The sequence below is a fragment of the Mus pahari genome, chromosome 6 (assembly GCF_900095145.1).
Source record: "Mus pahari chromosome 6, PAHARI_EIJ_v1.1, whole genome shotgun sequence".
NCBI classification, from domain to species: Eukaryota; Metazoa; Chordata; class Mammalia; order Rodentia; family Muridae; genus Mus; species Mus pahari.
Genome location: NC_034595.1, coordinates 49,449,685 through 49,464,531, shown reverse-complemented (window position 1 = coordinate 49,464,531; position 14,847 = coordinate 49,449,685). Strand labels below are relative to the sequence as shown.

General features: G+C 39.8%; 1 protein-coding gene across 1 annotated transcript in view; it reads left to right on the top strand.

The window, feature by feature from the left end:
- The first annotated feature begins 321 nt into the window (after positions 1-321).
- The window catches only part of Tm2d1 (TM2 domain containing 1), a 28,093-nt gene continuing 13,567 nt past the window's right edge, over positions 322-14,847 (top strand). The window contains exons 1-4 of the mRNA XM_021200661.1: positions 322-511; positions 2,766-2,839; positions 8,502-8,610; positions 13,067-13,158. Of these exons, the coding sequence (XP_021056320.1) occupies positions 345-511; positions 2,766-2,839; positions 8,502-8,610; positions 13,067-13,158 (442 nt within the window). The 5' untranslated portion in view covers positions 322-344. The remainder of the gene's footprint in view (positions 512-2,765; positions 2,840-8,501; positions 8,611-13,066; positions 13,159-14,847) is intronic.

Here is a 14,847-nt window from a genome sequence, read left to right as displayed (position 1 = left end):
GTGTTTTATTATTATTATTATTATTATTATTATTATTATTATTATTATTATTATTATTATTATTATTAAAGTTCCCATGCTTGCTTTGGCACTACATATACTAAAATCGGAACGATACACAGATTAAGATGGTCCTTGCTCAAAGATGACAAGAGAACATAATTTAAAAAACAAAAACAAAAACAAAAAAACAAAACCCGAAAAACCTCGCTTATGTGGCTGTGCCAAGTTATCCTAGGGAGCCGCCTTTAGAAGCCCTAAGCTGCGCCCAGGGAACCAGGCCCCTTTAAGGCGCTTCCTTATCTCGGAGGCGGAACCGGAAGCGCGAGGACGCGGTGCCCAACATGGCGGCCGCCTGGCCCGCGGGTCGGGCTTCCTCAGCAGCGGGGCCTCCGGGCCTTCTCTGCGCTCTGTGGCTCGTGACGGTCGCCGCGGGACACTGTGGGGCTGCTGCCTCTGGCGCTGTCGGGGGCGAGGAGACGCCCAAGTGTGAGGACCTCAGGGTGGGACAATATCCTCCGGAAAGCCGCCGTTCTCAGGCGGTCAGCTGGACCCCGGGCTGTGGGATGGGGACCGTGGCCTCCGCTGTGGCTCTGGTGACCACTGGACCCCGGGAGGTGAGGAGGGCTGTGGGGACGAAGGGCGAGCACCGTGGGCTTTCCCTGGTCCGATCAGTGGTTGGCACTTCCTTCTCCGATTGACCGTGGATTTTACCGGCTTGCTCACTTACACACACACACACACACACACACACACACACACACACACACACACACACACACACACACATACACATCTAGGCTCTGTCCCAGACACTGTAGATGCGAAAATTGTTCGACGCGTCCCTGAAAGTTTGCAGGGCTTGAAGGAGACAAGTAATTTCTAGTGAACCAATGCATGCGTCTCACTTGTCATTAAAGTAACATATATCACCTACAGCCATCCTCAGATGGACTGCCGCCAGGCAACTGACTGCTTTGTGATTTTAGACAAGTTATTATTATATGTTTTTAAATGAGAGAACCTCTTGGATGTTTTAAAATGTAGTATTTGTATTAGTTCTTTGTGAGAATTTGACCCAGTGGATTTTGATCATATTCAACCTCAAGCGATTCCTAGATGTCTTCCCTCCCGCTCCCTCTTCACCTTGCCCCCTACCACACACACTTAAAAAAAAAAAAAAAAAAAAAAAAAAAAAAAACTAACACAGGGAGTCCGATATGTGCTGTTCATATCCACAGTGGTGTGGGGCTATTCGCTGAAGCATGGTTGCCTTACTTAACTTAAACCTGTGACTCTCTAACTTAGCAGCCATCAATTGGCCATAGTTAGGGGTGGGGGCTTTTGAATGAACAAATATTTTAAGTCTAAAACATACTAATACCAGTGACCACCAACTTAAGGGAGCATTTATGCTAATTTAATTAGCACAACAGTTTTGTTGGGTGTTTATTTACAGATGAGAAATCTGATTTAGGATTACAGAGCACGCCACAGAGCAATAAGGTGAAATTTGTGTTACACTCAAATAGCTATGTTTGAACAAAACTTTGAGTTCTGACTCAGTGCCTCAGACATTTGTGTACAGCTACTCAAACCTGAAGAAGCAAGAAAGAGTCTTAAGAAAAATCTTACAATTAAGAAAATCTGTGAGTTAAGGAGCGTGTCCATTAGATTTGCACAGACTACCTCTAATTTACTTTGCTGATTCCATCATGCAGGGAGTTTCTGACATACTGAGTTTATCATTGTCTTAGGAAAGACAAGAGTGTCCTTCTAAGAAGCATTTGAGCTGATTATGAGCTGTTGAATCCTTGTAGATTGACTGAGCCTGTAGAACTCTGGTGACAACTGAACATTGCCTTAATGACAATTAACTAAAGATGACCTTTCCAGAAGTGATTCAGAAGTCTAAATAAGGGTCCACCTGTGACTAAAGACACCTTGTGTGTACCATACCTATTCCATTGGAGTGTGAACCGTACAATTTTTAGACAATAAAACTTACAAACATTCTTACTATTTTAGCATCTATTAGAGAGTGGTTTTTCAGTAACTTAAGATCCTACTGGAGCCACTGACCTCAGAGATAAAGTACAACATATCCAGAGTATCCCAGCTTTGAGTCAAGAGATCTGATTTGGCTGCCTGTCACTTACATGACTGGATAAGCCACTCAAAAGCTCAGCTAGTGCTTCTGTGGCATAGGAATAACAATATCTTCCTCATCTGTTTGTGTTACATGGAATTAAGTGTGAATTGCTTGAATCCAAAGCTCTGGAAACTGATTTGTTTTTAAACTTAAAATAATTTGGTGAAGATTTTTAATTTGATGTTGCTTTCTGTTTGTTCCCTGATTGATATTCTTTGAAGATGGCATCATCTGCTAGAACTTTTGATAGAAATTTATTTTATATGACTTGTATACAATAATTTAACTTTCAACTATTATCTAGGGAACACTAAAAGTGTATTTGGGTGTTTTGTTTTGAGATAGGGTCACAACATAGCCCTGGCAGACCTGGAACTCATTCTGTAGATGATGACCTTGAATTTAAGAGAGATCTACCTGCCTTTGCCTCCCAAGTGGTGGGACTAATAGCATCACCGCCACAGCAAGTTTAAAAGTGTATTTGTGTCTGAGTTTGTTGATTAGTACAAACTTAAAGCCTCTCTGTACATGTGAATCAGTAGGAGTATGTAAGACATTTAAACATAGTGTTTTATGCTAGAAATATAATTCAAATTTCCTTAACTTTTTAAACATATATTTGTAAAGAACCAAAAATAAATGATGCTACGCAAGAACCAGTTAATTGTACAAACTACACAGCTCATGGTAAGATTTCTAGAATCATGTCTTTGAAATGTTTTGTAAAATTTTACCGATTTCAAGTAACAGTACATTACCCTTAAGGGTAATTAATAAGTGTGTTTTATGTTGTGTTAGATAATATTGTTCAGTTTTTAGAATAATTTAGATTTGGAAACTGATTAAAATTGTCAACATTCAATTAATTAGTTGGTTAATTAACTAATTAATTTTGTGCTTGTGATTGAACCCAGGGGCCCTTGCATGCTCTTGCAGAGTTATAACCAGTGTCACTATTTAGGTTAAGAAATAAGTTTCCTTAATTATATAATCATATTTATTTTATAGCATTCGAATCTGTTATATAGATCATGCTTTTAAATTTTTAATTAAGTTTATGTTTAACTGATTTATGAAAACATAACTGTTGTATATATTAGTTGTATGATGAAATGGTTTTGTGTGTGTATATGTGTGTTTGTGTGTGTGTGTGTGTGTGTATATGTAATACTTAAGTCAGGATAACTGTATTTATCTCTTTATTTCCTTCTGCTTCCCAAGCTTTGTTATAGAGATATAAATGCATTTATTTAGCTAGGGTTTTTGCTTTCTCTCTCTCTCTCTCGCTCTCTCTCTCTCGCTCTCTCTCTTTTTCCGAGACAGGGTTTCTCTGTGTTGCCTTGGCTGTCCTGGAACTCACTCTGTAGACCAGGTTGGCCTTGAACTCAGAAATCCGCCTGCCTCTGCCTCCCAAGTGCTGGGATTGAAGGTGTGTGCCACCACTGCCTTGCCTTCTCTCTCTTTTTAAAAGACAGGGTGTTGCTGTGTAAGCCTTGAAATCACAGCGATAGATCTTCCTGCCTCTTCCTCCACAGTGCTAGGATTAAAGGTGCGCACTAATGTGCTATCTTAGTCACTGTTCTGTTGCTGTGTAGACACCATGACCAAGGCATGTCTCATAAAAGAAAGTGTTTAGTTGGGGGCTTCTTTACCGACTTAGTTCTTTAGCATCATGGCAGGGAGCATGGTGCAGATGCAGGAGCAGGAGCAGAAAACTACATCATGATCCACAGGCAGAGAGCAAGACATTGGGTCTGGAGTAGGCTTTTGAAACCTCACATCCTACCCTCAGTTGCATACTTCTTCCGACAAGGCCACATCTCCTAACCCTTTTTAAATCGTGTCAATTCCTAATGATTGAGCATTCAAATATGTGAGCCTATCGGGCACCATGATGGAAAGACTTGGTACAGGAAAATTGTTCATATTTTGGCAGCCTAGAAGCGGAGAAAGGACAGATAAGGGGATAAGGGAGAGTCAGAGTCATGCCCCAATGACCTACATCCTCCAGCCAGGTCCCACCCCATGAAGGCCTTTTAGAAGTCTGACAGGGAGCTTTACTTTTAATTGTTGGAGTTTGGTTTTCCTTAAATTTGATTGTGACTGTGCCCTGGCTCTTCTCATTTGGAGTAGAAAAGTATTTAACTTGTGTTTGAATTTACAGGAACACACAGTTGAGATATTTTAAATATTTTAGATGGTCTAGTTATTTTAGGGACTGAATATTTTGACACAAACTAGAGTCATTTTGGAAGAGGGAATCTCAGTTGAGAAAAGCCTATGGTGAATTTTCCTGATTGATGATGGATGTGGAAAGCCCAGTTCACTGTGAGCTATGCCACCTCAGAGCTGGTGGTGTTGGTTACTTAAGAAAGCAGGATGAGCAAGCCATGAGGAACAGCAGTAAGTAGCACTTTTCCATAGTCTCTGGATCAGCTCCTACCTCCAGGTTGTTCACCCTGACTTCCCTTAAGAGACGGAGTATCCAACTGAGGGTAGGATGTGAGGTTTCAAAAGCCTACTCCAGACCCAATGTCTTGCTCTCTGCCTGTGGATCATGATGTAGTTTTCTGCTCCTGCTCCTGCATCTGCACCATGCTCCCTGCCATGATGCTAAAGAACTAAGTCGGTAAAGAAGCCCCCAACTAAACACTTTCTTTTATGAGACATGCCTTGGTCATGGTGTCTACACAGCAACAGAACAGTGACTAAGACAGCACATTAGTGCGCACCTTTAATCCTAGCACTGTGGAGGAAGAGGCAGGAAGATCCTTCATAGTTGATTTCCGTCATGGTGTTTATCGCAGCAAAGAAACTCTTAAGTCAGTTGTGTAAGTGGAGATGACCCAGGTCACAGCACATGAGGTCATAGGCCAGTTTTGTAGCACTTTGCCCATCTTCTTGTGGGCTTAGGGCTCGGAATCTGACATTGAAACCTAAGTGTTTACAGAGCCTTGCTCCTTTCTGGCTCTAGAGCACAATCCCTTTCCCTCAGCTGTGCCATCACTGATGGAAGCCAGTGATTCTTGGCATTGCTGTTTTGCACTTATGTCAGCTAAATCCTTGCCTCTTCCTCCATGCATTTTCCCTGGGTGTCTTTACATCCTCCCTTCATGTGCCCAGTTTCCTTCTTTATTGAGACAGTGTCTTACCATGAAGCCTTGGCTGGCCAAGAACTCACCATGTAGACCAGACTGGTCTTAAATTCACAGAGATCCTCCAGCATCTGCCTTCCCAGTTCTAGGAATTAAAGGTGTGTGCTACCAGATCTGGCCATTTCATTTTTTATATAAAAGGTTAAGGCCTACTCTAATAATGTCATCTTAACTTGATAAATCTACCAAGAACCGATTTCCAAGTAAGGTAGCATTTTTAAGGCATAGTTCAGTTTATAACAAATGCTATTATATATGTAATCTTTTTCCTAAGATGGAAATATAAGTTTTTTAAAATTTTTACAGAAGAGCTTGTTCTCAGATGACAGTGAACATCAAATTCTTCTGGTTTTTCAAATTTATTTTAAGGAATACTATAGCATTGTAATGTTAATGCAGTATTTAGTATTCTTTAAACTACATATTTTTGTAGCTATTTAAATTCATAATAAAAATTCAAATATCAGATATATGAAGTTTTAAAAAATATTAATGAATGAATAATGAGAGCAAAACTGTTTGAAGCCTGTCAGTTGAGCTTGCTGTGTAGCCAAAAGGATGACTTTGAACTTCTGATCTTCCTCCTTCCACTTCCTCAGTGCTGGGGGTTGCAGGCTGGAGGTCGTTGGCTTTGTTATCATTGGATACTTCATTATGGGGGTCTCTCGTGCACAGTGGGCTGTCTCGTAGTATGTGTGCCCACTATCCCCCATGCTTATAGCAGCCCTCCAGTGGTAATAACAGAATGCCTCCAAGAACTACCTGATGTCTTCTGGGGACCAAAATCACCCCAATTAAGAATTATTGATCTAGACCAGATATGGTGGCTCACACAGTCTTAACACTTGGAGCCTGAGGCAGAAGCATGATGAGTTTGGATATACATTAATATTCTGTCTCAAGAAACAATGAGCAAAAGACAAATAAATATACTGACCTGTCCATGTGAGGTGCCCGTGCTTTACAGTTCGAGTGCTCAAAGCCTGAGGCAGGAAGACTGTCGGAGGCCAGCCTGTGCTACAGACAGAATTCTAGTGTTCTCCCTTGCTCTCGCTCTGTCTTGGCAGATTCGTCCAGGGCCCTGCACATGCCAGCCAAGTACTTCACTGCTGACCACATTCCTTGCCCTTTGTATACCTTAGTACTGTGTAAACCTTGTATGTCTGGAGTCATAGTGAAAGCAGTTGTGAAAAAACAATTGTTTTGTAAAAGTTTTTATTGAAAGCTTTTATACTCTGTGTCCTTTGTGTCATGATTCAGAACAAGTCACTGCAGTGGGTCACAGGTGTTTCCTTTCAATAACTGTACAGCTTTGGCCTTAACTACAAGAAGTCTCAATTATATTCTCTCTCCTAAGTGTAATATCCTAATATGGTTACTTCCGTTCTTTTTTTCTTCCCATTCATTTTATGTAATAGTTTTGAACTGAATTAAATCTGTGTCTTTTATCTTACATGCCACCTTGTTTTAGATTTTTAAAGTGCACTAAATAAGTAAACTTTATGGATTGTATGGTTTGAACTGTGAGGAGTCTAGTGGATACGGGCCTCTCATAGAGAGTTTTTTTTTGTTTGTTTGTTTGTTTGTTTTTGATAGTTTTCATGTACTACTCTGCCCTGAAAAACAAAACAAAAAAACTGATTTGTTGGAAACCTTAGAATAGTTACAAACCAAACAGAAAATATATTCCTTTCATAATAAAACCATCAGGTCTCTCTGTATTTTATTACACAAAGTTCCATTTTTAGCATTTTTAAAAAAACAAACAAACCTATGATTGTTGATGCTAAATATAGAGGTAAGTATTTGCTAAAACTATCCTAAAAAGATTAGTATTTTTCATATTCACTGAGATGATTTATCTCAGTAGTAGAGTATGCATGCATGCACACAGATATTAAAGAAAATGTTTTTTCAGATAGGCATGGTATCACATGTCTTTAATCCCAGCTCTTGGGATTACAGGTGGAAAAATGATAGACTTCAAGGTAAACTTTTGCCACATGCAAATGAGTTTGAGGCCAGCCTGGGCTACATGAGACCTGGTCTCAAACAAACAAAATGTGTTGAATACCTACTAATGCTATATAGACCTTGTGGTACATAGTTTCATATATTTAACCACAATGCCCCTATGATGTAGGTGATCTTAGTGTTATTTTTACCTACAGAGGCCAAGGGCTGAAAGAGATAAAAATAACCCAGATAAGGTCATCCTTGCTTCTAAATTCTTCTTTACACCATAAAGCTGTACAGAAGCTTGACTTTTAGGACAGTGTCTACCTGGCACAAAGTAACATCTGTACTGCTTGTCTATATTGCGTCTTGAATTATGAGTATAGATTTATATTGCTAAATGCTGAAATAACACTATACCAAGACTAGAATATCTATATATTATTCTATATAACACACACACATACACACACAAATATATGTATGGCAGCCATTGTCCACAATAGTGTCATCAGTTACTTACCTTGTGTTGTGGCAAAATACCTGGTAAAAACAAATAAAGAGGGTTATTTTGGCTCCCAGTTTCAGGGGACAGAGTCCATGGTGGCAGGATAGGTGTGATGGCAGGGGCAGGAGGCAGCAGAGCGCATGTGCCATGGTTGGGAAGCAGTAGTGAGTGCTGATATTCAGCTGACTCCCTTTCCCCTTTCTTATCTCCGTCTACCATCCCTGCCTAAGGAGTGACATGGTCCACACTTAGGGTAACTTTAGTTCAGGTAATTCCTCAGATATGCACGGAGTTGACAGATTAGCCATCACAAATAATAAAAGCTGAGGATATAAACCATAGATTCTGTTAAAATAACTTGATAATTACCAAATGGATTGCCATCAAAAATTTAAGTATTTATCTGAAAGATGAAAAAAATTTAAATCAGTAATATTTTGCAATTCTTCCTTTGTTATCAGATGCAAGAGACTGAACTATATGGGCCATGAACACATCTAAAACAGTATAGCAACATTTATATTATTGTATGAAGAGAACATTATATTTATCTTCCATATAAATGCATTTCACACACACACACACACACACACACAGTAGAATTCTTTAACTTCTGGTCTAAATTAAAGTCTTCTGTTAGATGTTACAATGGGAGGTAGTTTGTTATAATATTATAAGTTCTTTTGTGCTTTGCCAGTCTTGAAAAACAATTCATTTTTTCTGTCTTTAGTTCAATGTTTTCCAGCACCCAAAATAACTTGTAAGGATTTGAGTGGTAATGAAACACATTTTACTGGAAATGAAGTTGGTTTTCTCAAGCCCATATCTTGCCGAAATGTGTAAGTACATTACTAAAAATTAAAATGCTGTATCTTGATTTCATGGAGTGAATGATAATGAAATGTAATGGGAAGTCCTGCAAATGTAATATGTGTCTTCTTGCTAATGTTAGATAACCTTCTATTTTAAATTCATCAGCCAGAAGCAGGGTTAACTTGTGAGGTAATAAAGGATAGAAATTGACTCAGACCTTATAAAGGAAGTTGATGTCATTAAGTGAGTTATGCATAAATTTTTTTCAAAATATAAATGCAAATGGGTATTTACTTACTGTTTCAGAAAAACAGTGTTGTTAATTGTTTGTATACTGTGTTACTTTTCTTACTGCTGTGACAAAATCCTGTACAAAAGCAGCTTATAAAAAAGGGTTTATTTTCTCCCACAAGTAGAAGGGTACAGGGCATCATAACAGGGACAACATGGTGGAGGAGCTTAAGGTAGCTGCTTCCCTTGTGTTGTTAGTCAGGAGCAGAGAGAGATGAAGGCTGGGCTCAGTTTATTCTTGCCTTTTGAGTCACTCCAGAACCTTGGCCCATGGACTGTGCTGTCCACATTTAGGGTGGGGTTTCATACTCAAGCCCAGCCTAGACACTCTTCTGCAGACATGGCCAGAGGCTTGTCTCCTGGGTAATTCTATATCCTGTCAAGTTGATAGTATTAACCATCACACAATGGTTTCATTCTTTGTAATAGATGAGCAGTAACATGAGGCAGAATTCAGAAGCCCGATGAGCGTGTGATAATAAAGGAATGGCCTCTATTTAGAGAGCGTTTTATTTTTTTTTTCCTATTGGAAAGCTTGCATTCAGTTTTTCTGCTGTGAACTAAAGACATGTTTACTTCTCCTACCTTCTGCCACTTTTGGCATCTTCTATATATTAGGACTATAAATGGTTGTATTTTATTTGATGGTACATATTTACAGTCGTGTTAGGAAATAAGTAAAATTTGGATTTTTCTACAGCCTTTTTCAGCATCCTTAGAAAGAATTAGCAATGTAAAAATTGTTGACAGGAATTGCTTCCTAGCATTTAGGTATTGTTTGTTCAATTTTTAAATTATAGGTTGGTACTTCTACCTTATGCATCACAAATGACAGAAAAAAATAATATTATGTTCTGGTACAAGAAAGATTTCATGGCCCTTAATACAACTAAGAAACACACCTGTTGAAAACAGCACCTCTCTCAGATTGCCTGTCACACTTATTATTCTTGCTACTTAGTTTCATGTTAGTCTGAATTTTATTACAGTGTCTCAGGTTAGATAAAGCTGAGAGAGACTAAGCTTTGCTAAATATGGCTATAAAGCACTGATGTCAGTTTTAATAATGTGATCATTAAGGAAAACACTCTAGCCTACCAGCCAATTTATTCCCCTCACAGTAAAACCAACAGATTCCAAATACAACTTTTTGATGAACATTGTATCAGACCTTGAGATCCATTAGTTTTAATGTAAGAGCTGTACGCCCAGCATGTCCTGCTGCGTCACATTTCCTTCATCAGGATGCACAGTATGTGTGCAACAAAAGGCCAACTGTGAATAGGCTCACTGGTGAACTCGATTTGCTGGGTGTTCCCTTCTTATTGACATGGGGTTTTTTTCCTACTCTTGCTGACATATTTTTGAAAGTATATAATATTAATATTTAGTTAAAATTACATTTTAGTATTACAGGTAGCTTACTCTGCCACTTAACTATTTATACTGGTCATCGATATTAACTGGAGCAGGCTAAATTGCTATAAATTTCAGTAGTTTAGCACAATAAGAATTATTTTTTCTTGAATGATGTGGTCTAGTTTGGGTGGCCTTAGAGTTCTGGATTATGATATGAGCAGGTGCTGGTGGTCCCACACAGCCATGCAGGACCCATGGCTTTGCTTCCTCTAGAGTCCTTTCCATTCACATAATAGATCGGAGAGAGGAGACAGAACCCTTTGAAGTATATTTAAGGATGAATGCCAGAAATAGCATGTACTTCGGCCTTCTCCCCATTGACCAAAACAGTTCTAGCTGCACTTAATTGCAAGGCCAGCTAAGAAATGTGGTTTAGGTGATTGGAAAATTAGAAATGGTTTGGTGAATGACTGGGAGTGTGCCATTCCAGGTGGTTCTTCAGCATGATTTGTATTCATAACTAATTGCTGTTGTGTTTCTTCCCTTTACCCAACAAACTTCTGAATAATGGTTTCTACAATACAACTATTAAACTTTCTGAGTAGAACCGTACTGGAATTTACCAGCAATACTTGCTTCTCTATGAAGTGTTCTTAATAACCCATAATAAAATCACTCTACAACATTGGCAGTTTCCTTCTTTTAAAATGCTTTTCGCTCTGCTACTGTCTCAGTGAATGGCACCTGTTGTACCTGTTTTTTAAGGCATTGTTCTAGTACTTGGTGGGCAGAGGCAGGAGGATCATAAGTTCGAGGCTAGCCTGCACTGTGTGGTGGGACCCTATCTCAAAGAAACATAAGACAGAGAAACCAGTCAGAAGCTTTGCAGTCATTCTCTCCTTTTCCTTCCATCCCCATTGTAAGTCTGTTGCTTCTGCTTTCTTAGTGTCTGCTTAGTTCTTCTTTCTTCTCCTGGCCTCGTACCTGCCATGTAGCCAGAGTTGATCTTGCAATCTTGATCCCCTTGCTTCCATCTTCAAATGCTGGGATTATAGCCACGGACCCTCAATCTCAGGACACTAAGGATTTCCTGTTTGCTTGTAACTTAACTGTTTAATTTCTGTCTCCATCCTAGACTTAAAAATAAACCTACACTTGTATGTTCAACTGATTTTTATTCAGCGCTATTGGGGATCTCATAGATATCTCAAATTCACATGTCCAAAGTAAATTTTGATTTCCCTTTCAAGAACCATCCACCTGCATTTTCCCCTTCAACTTTTAAAAAAAAAAAAAAAAAAAAAAAAAAACTTATTATATGTAAGTACACTGTAGCTGTCTTCAGACACCCTAGAAGAGGCCATCTGATCTTATTATGGATGGTTGTGAGCTATCATGTGGTTGTTGGGATTTGAACTCATGACCTTTGGAAGAGCAGTCGGTGCTCTTAACCACTGAGCCATCTCTCCAGCCCTTTCCTCAACTTTCTAATGCTTACGATAAAATCTGGAGTACTATTATTGCTTCTTTCCTTTCTTTTTTCATACCCTAAATTAAAATATCAGAAAATTGTACATACATTCAACATACTCAGAATCTGGTGACTCTCAGCACTTCTTTTGCTTTTACTCAGACAAGCCGTTATTATTTCTCACCCGAGCATTGAAATGTATTAAAACACTTTGTCTTCATCCTCACACTTGAATGTGTTAGCAGATATTCAGCCCCCAGACTCCATTAATAGGACAGTGTATATTTCACATACCACTGTTTGGAGCTTGCCTCTGTTGCTTAATTTGGCTTAAGGGTAATGGGTGGCAGACATAAAGAGGCTTAAGTATGTTTGTGAAATTCAGCTTTCCTTTTGCATTTTGATGAGAGAATCCTGAAAAGAACTTGCCACAAGTGTCTGCCATGTTTTCAGCTCGAACCCTAGAAAATCTTACTGACTCAAAGGGAATCTATAGCTGTGGTCAAGCTCAGGGCACCTCAGCCCAAGGTAGTCAGTCAGCTGAAGAAGGTGCCGCCATGTTGAACTGTACTGAACCACAGCCAGGCTGCCCGTAAAGGTGTGAGAATAGTAGCTTGTTATTTAGGCCATTGAGTGTGGAGCTTGTTTTATGATATGCTTGTGACAGTAGTTGACAATTCTCCATTACTCTCTGTTTTTAGTGTAAGGACCACCAGATTGGAAAGTGTGAAGCACATCGTGTCACAGTGTTAACTCATTGCAATTGTCCATTTCTCAGAGTGAAAGCTGGGGTGTTAGTCATGGGTAGCGGTACAGGCACTGCTTTCTCATATCTCGCGGTAGCTGCTCTTTTCTTCCTCAGTCTGCTTCTGCATCGCCGACCTTAGTCCACCCCCAGCCCATGCAGTGGACAGCTTTGTACCGGCTGCTGCTTCTCTTGGGGACTGACACAGCATCCTACTTCAGATTAAGTAGCCCCCAGCATTCAGGACTTTCTCTATACTTTAGCATTCTGGATTTGATAAATACCTGCTCTACCTTTTCTTGTTTCAGAATATCTGTAACTTTCTAACAAACTATACAATTAGATTTTAAAATGCTTGGATTGTTGCTTTTTGCCACTAAACTATAAGTCTGAGGGAGAGAGGTCTATGTTGTGTTTATTCATTAAGCAACACATAGTGCTTAGCATTCATTGTGTACTGTAAGCTTAGCATAGTGTTACTTAGCATCCCAAATGGTAAATGAGTGAACAGATGAGTGAGTCACTGGGTAAATAAGTAATAACTCACAGATGTTTCCTACAACATTCACCGGTTGGCAGTGCATGGCTGTGACACCGAGGTTTTAATTCTATGCAGGAATGGCTATTCATACAAAGTGGCAGTTGCATTATCTCTCTTTTTGGGATGGCTGGGAGCAGATCGATTTTACCTCGGATATCCTGCCTTAGGTGAGTACCCTTCACCCAGACATGAAAAAAAATCCTTGTGAAACTTATTCAGAGTTTGTGTTAATGAGCATTTGCCTATGGTTTAAGTCTCTCCATGTACAAGATTTGTGTGAGTTGCATAGGTACATTTTTCTCTGAGTTTATAGTATGCAGTTCTGCAGGTCCGCCAAAGCAGGCAATATTGGCTGTTCCTGAGTAGTCTCCTTTTGGAAAAATACACTTGAGTTGAAGGCTTATTACTTGACTGTTGTGTTATGCTAGGCCCACAGTGCCTATATAGGAAGTGTATTTTTTCTCTCCAAAAGAGTGTCATCTGCTGGAGTCACTCACTGTCACGGTTGCCCTGCTATTGCCCTGAGACTAGCCGCAGTTCCTCTCAGGGCAGATTGGGTTTTAGTGATCTCTAGGTTGGTTCCACAGCTTGGTTGTTGTGAATGATGCTACAGGAATATGGATATGCAATGTCTCTGTGCTGTGCAGACTTGGAGTCCTTCGGATAAATACTACAGAGTTGTGTAACTGGGTCACATGGAAGATGCACAGTGAGGTTTTGGGGTTTCATGGAATCTTTGGAGTTTGGGAAGGTGACCTCTTTCAGTGTTAGTTATTTGAATGCCTGGGCACAGGAGGTCTTTCTGTCTTCTAGTATCTCCTAGTAGTGTTTTGCTTTTTTCTTTAGTGTTTTAAATTTTCATTAGACCATTCTTATACTCCCATGGTTAGGTCTCATTTAAGGTATTTTACTTTTTCTTGAGGCAAATTAAGGCTACAGTTGTATTTTTTTCCTTAACATGTTTGTTAATAGATTACAGGAAGGCTTCTAATTTATTTTTTCTTTCTTTCTCTTTTTTATCTTATACTTTAAATTTTGGGTTTTTTCCCATTAATTTTTTAATTTATTCACTTTATAGCCTGATCACAGCTCCCCTCCTTTTTTTTCCTCCCAGTCCCACCCTTATACCCCTTCCCCACTCTCCCCTTCCTTCTCAGAAAAGTGGAGGCCCCCATGGGTACCCACACACCCTGGCAGTCAAGTCACAGCACGACTAAGTGACTTGACTGCCCTCTCCACTGAGGCCAGACCAGGCTGTCCAGCTAGGGAAAGGGAACACAGTTATGCTCCATTAGGGGACCCACGTGAAGAACAAACTGTACATCCGCTACATATGGGTAAGGGCCTGTTTTAGCCCGTGCATTCTCTTTGGTGGTGCTTCAGTCTCCGTGATCCCCCATGGGCCCAGGTTAGTTTATTTCGTAGGTCTAATTGTGGTGTCCTTGACCACTCCAACTCCCTCATTCCTTTCCTGCCACTCTTGCACAAGACTCCCTGAGTTCCACCTGATGTTTGGCTGTGGGTCTCTGCATCTGTTTCCATCAGCTACTAGATGAAGCCTCTCAGAAGACAGTAAAGATCCTGTGTGTAAACATAGCAAAATGTTATTTTTCCCTTTTATTGGATATTTTCTTTATTTACATTTAAAATGTTATCCCCTGTCTTAGTCAGGGTTTCTATTCCTGCACAAACATCATGACCAAGAAGCAAGTTGGGGAGGAAAGGGTTTATTCCACTTACATTTCCATACTGCTGTTAATCACCAAAGGATGCAGGACTGGAACTCAAGCAGGTCAGGGAGCAGGAGCTGATGCATAAGCCATGGAGGGATGTTCTTTACTGGCTTGCTTCCCATG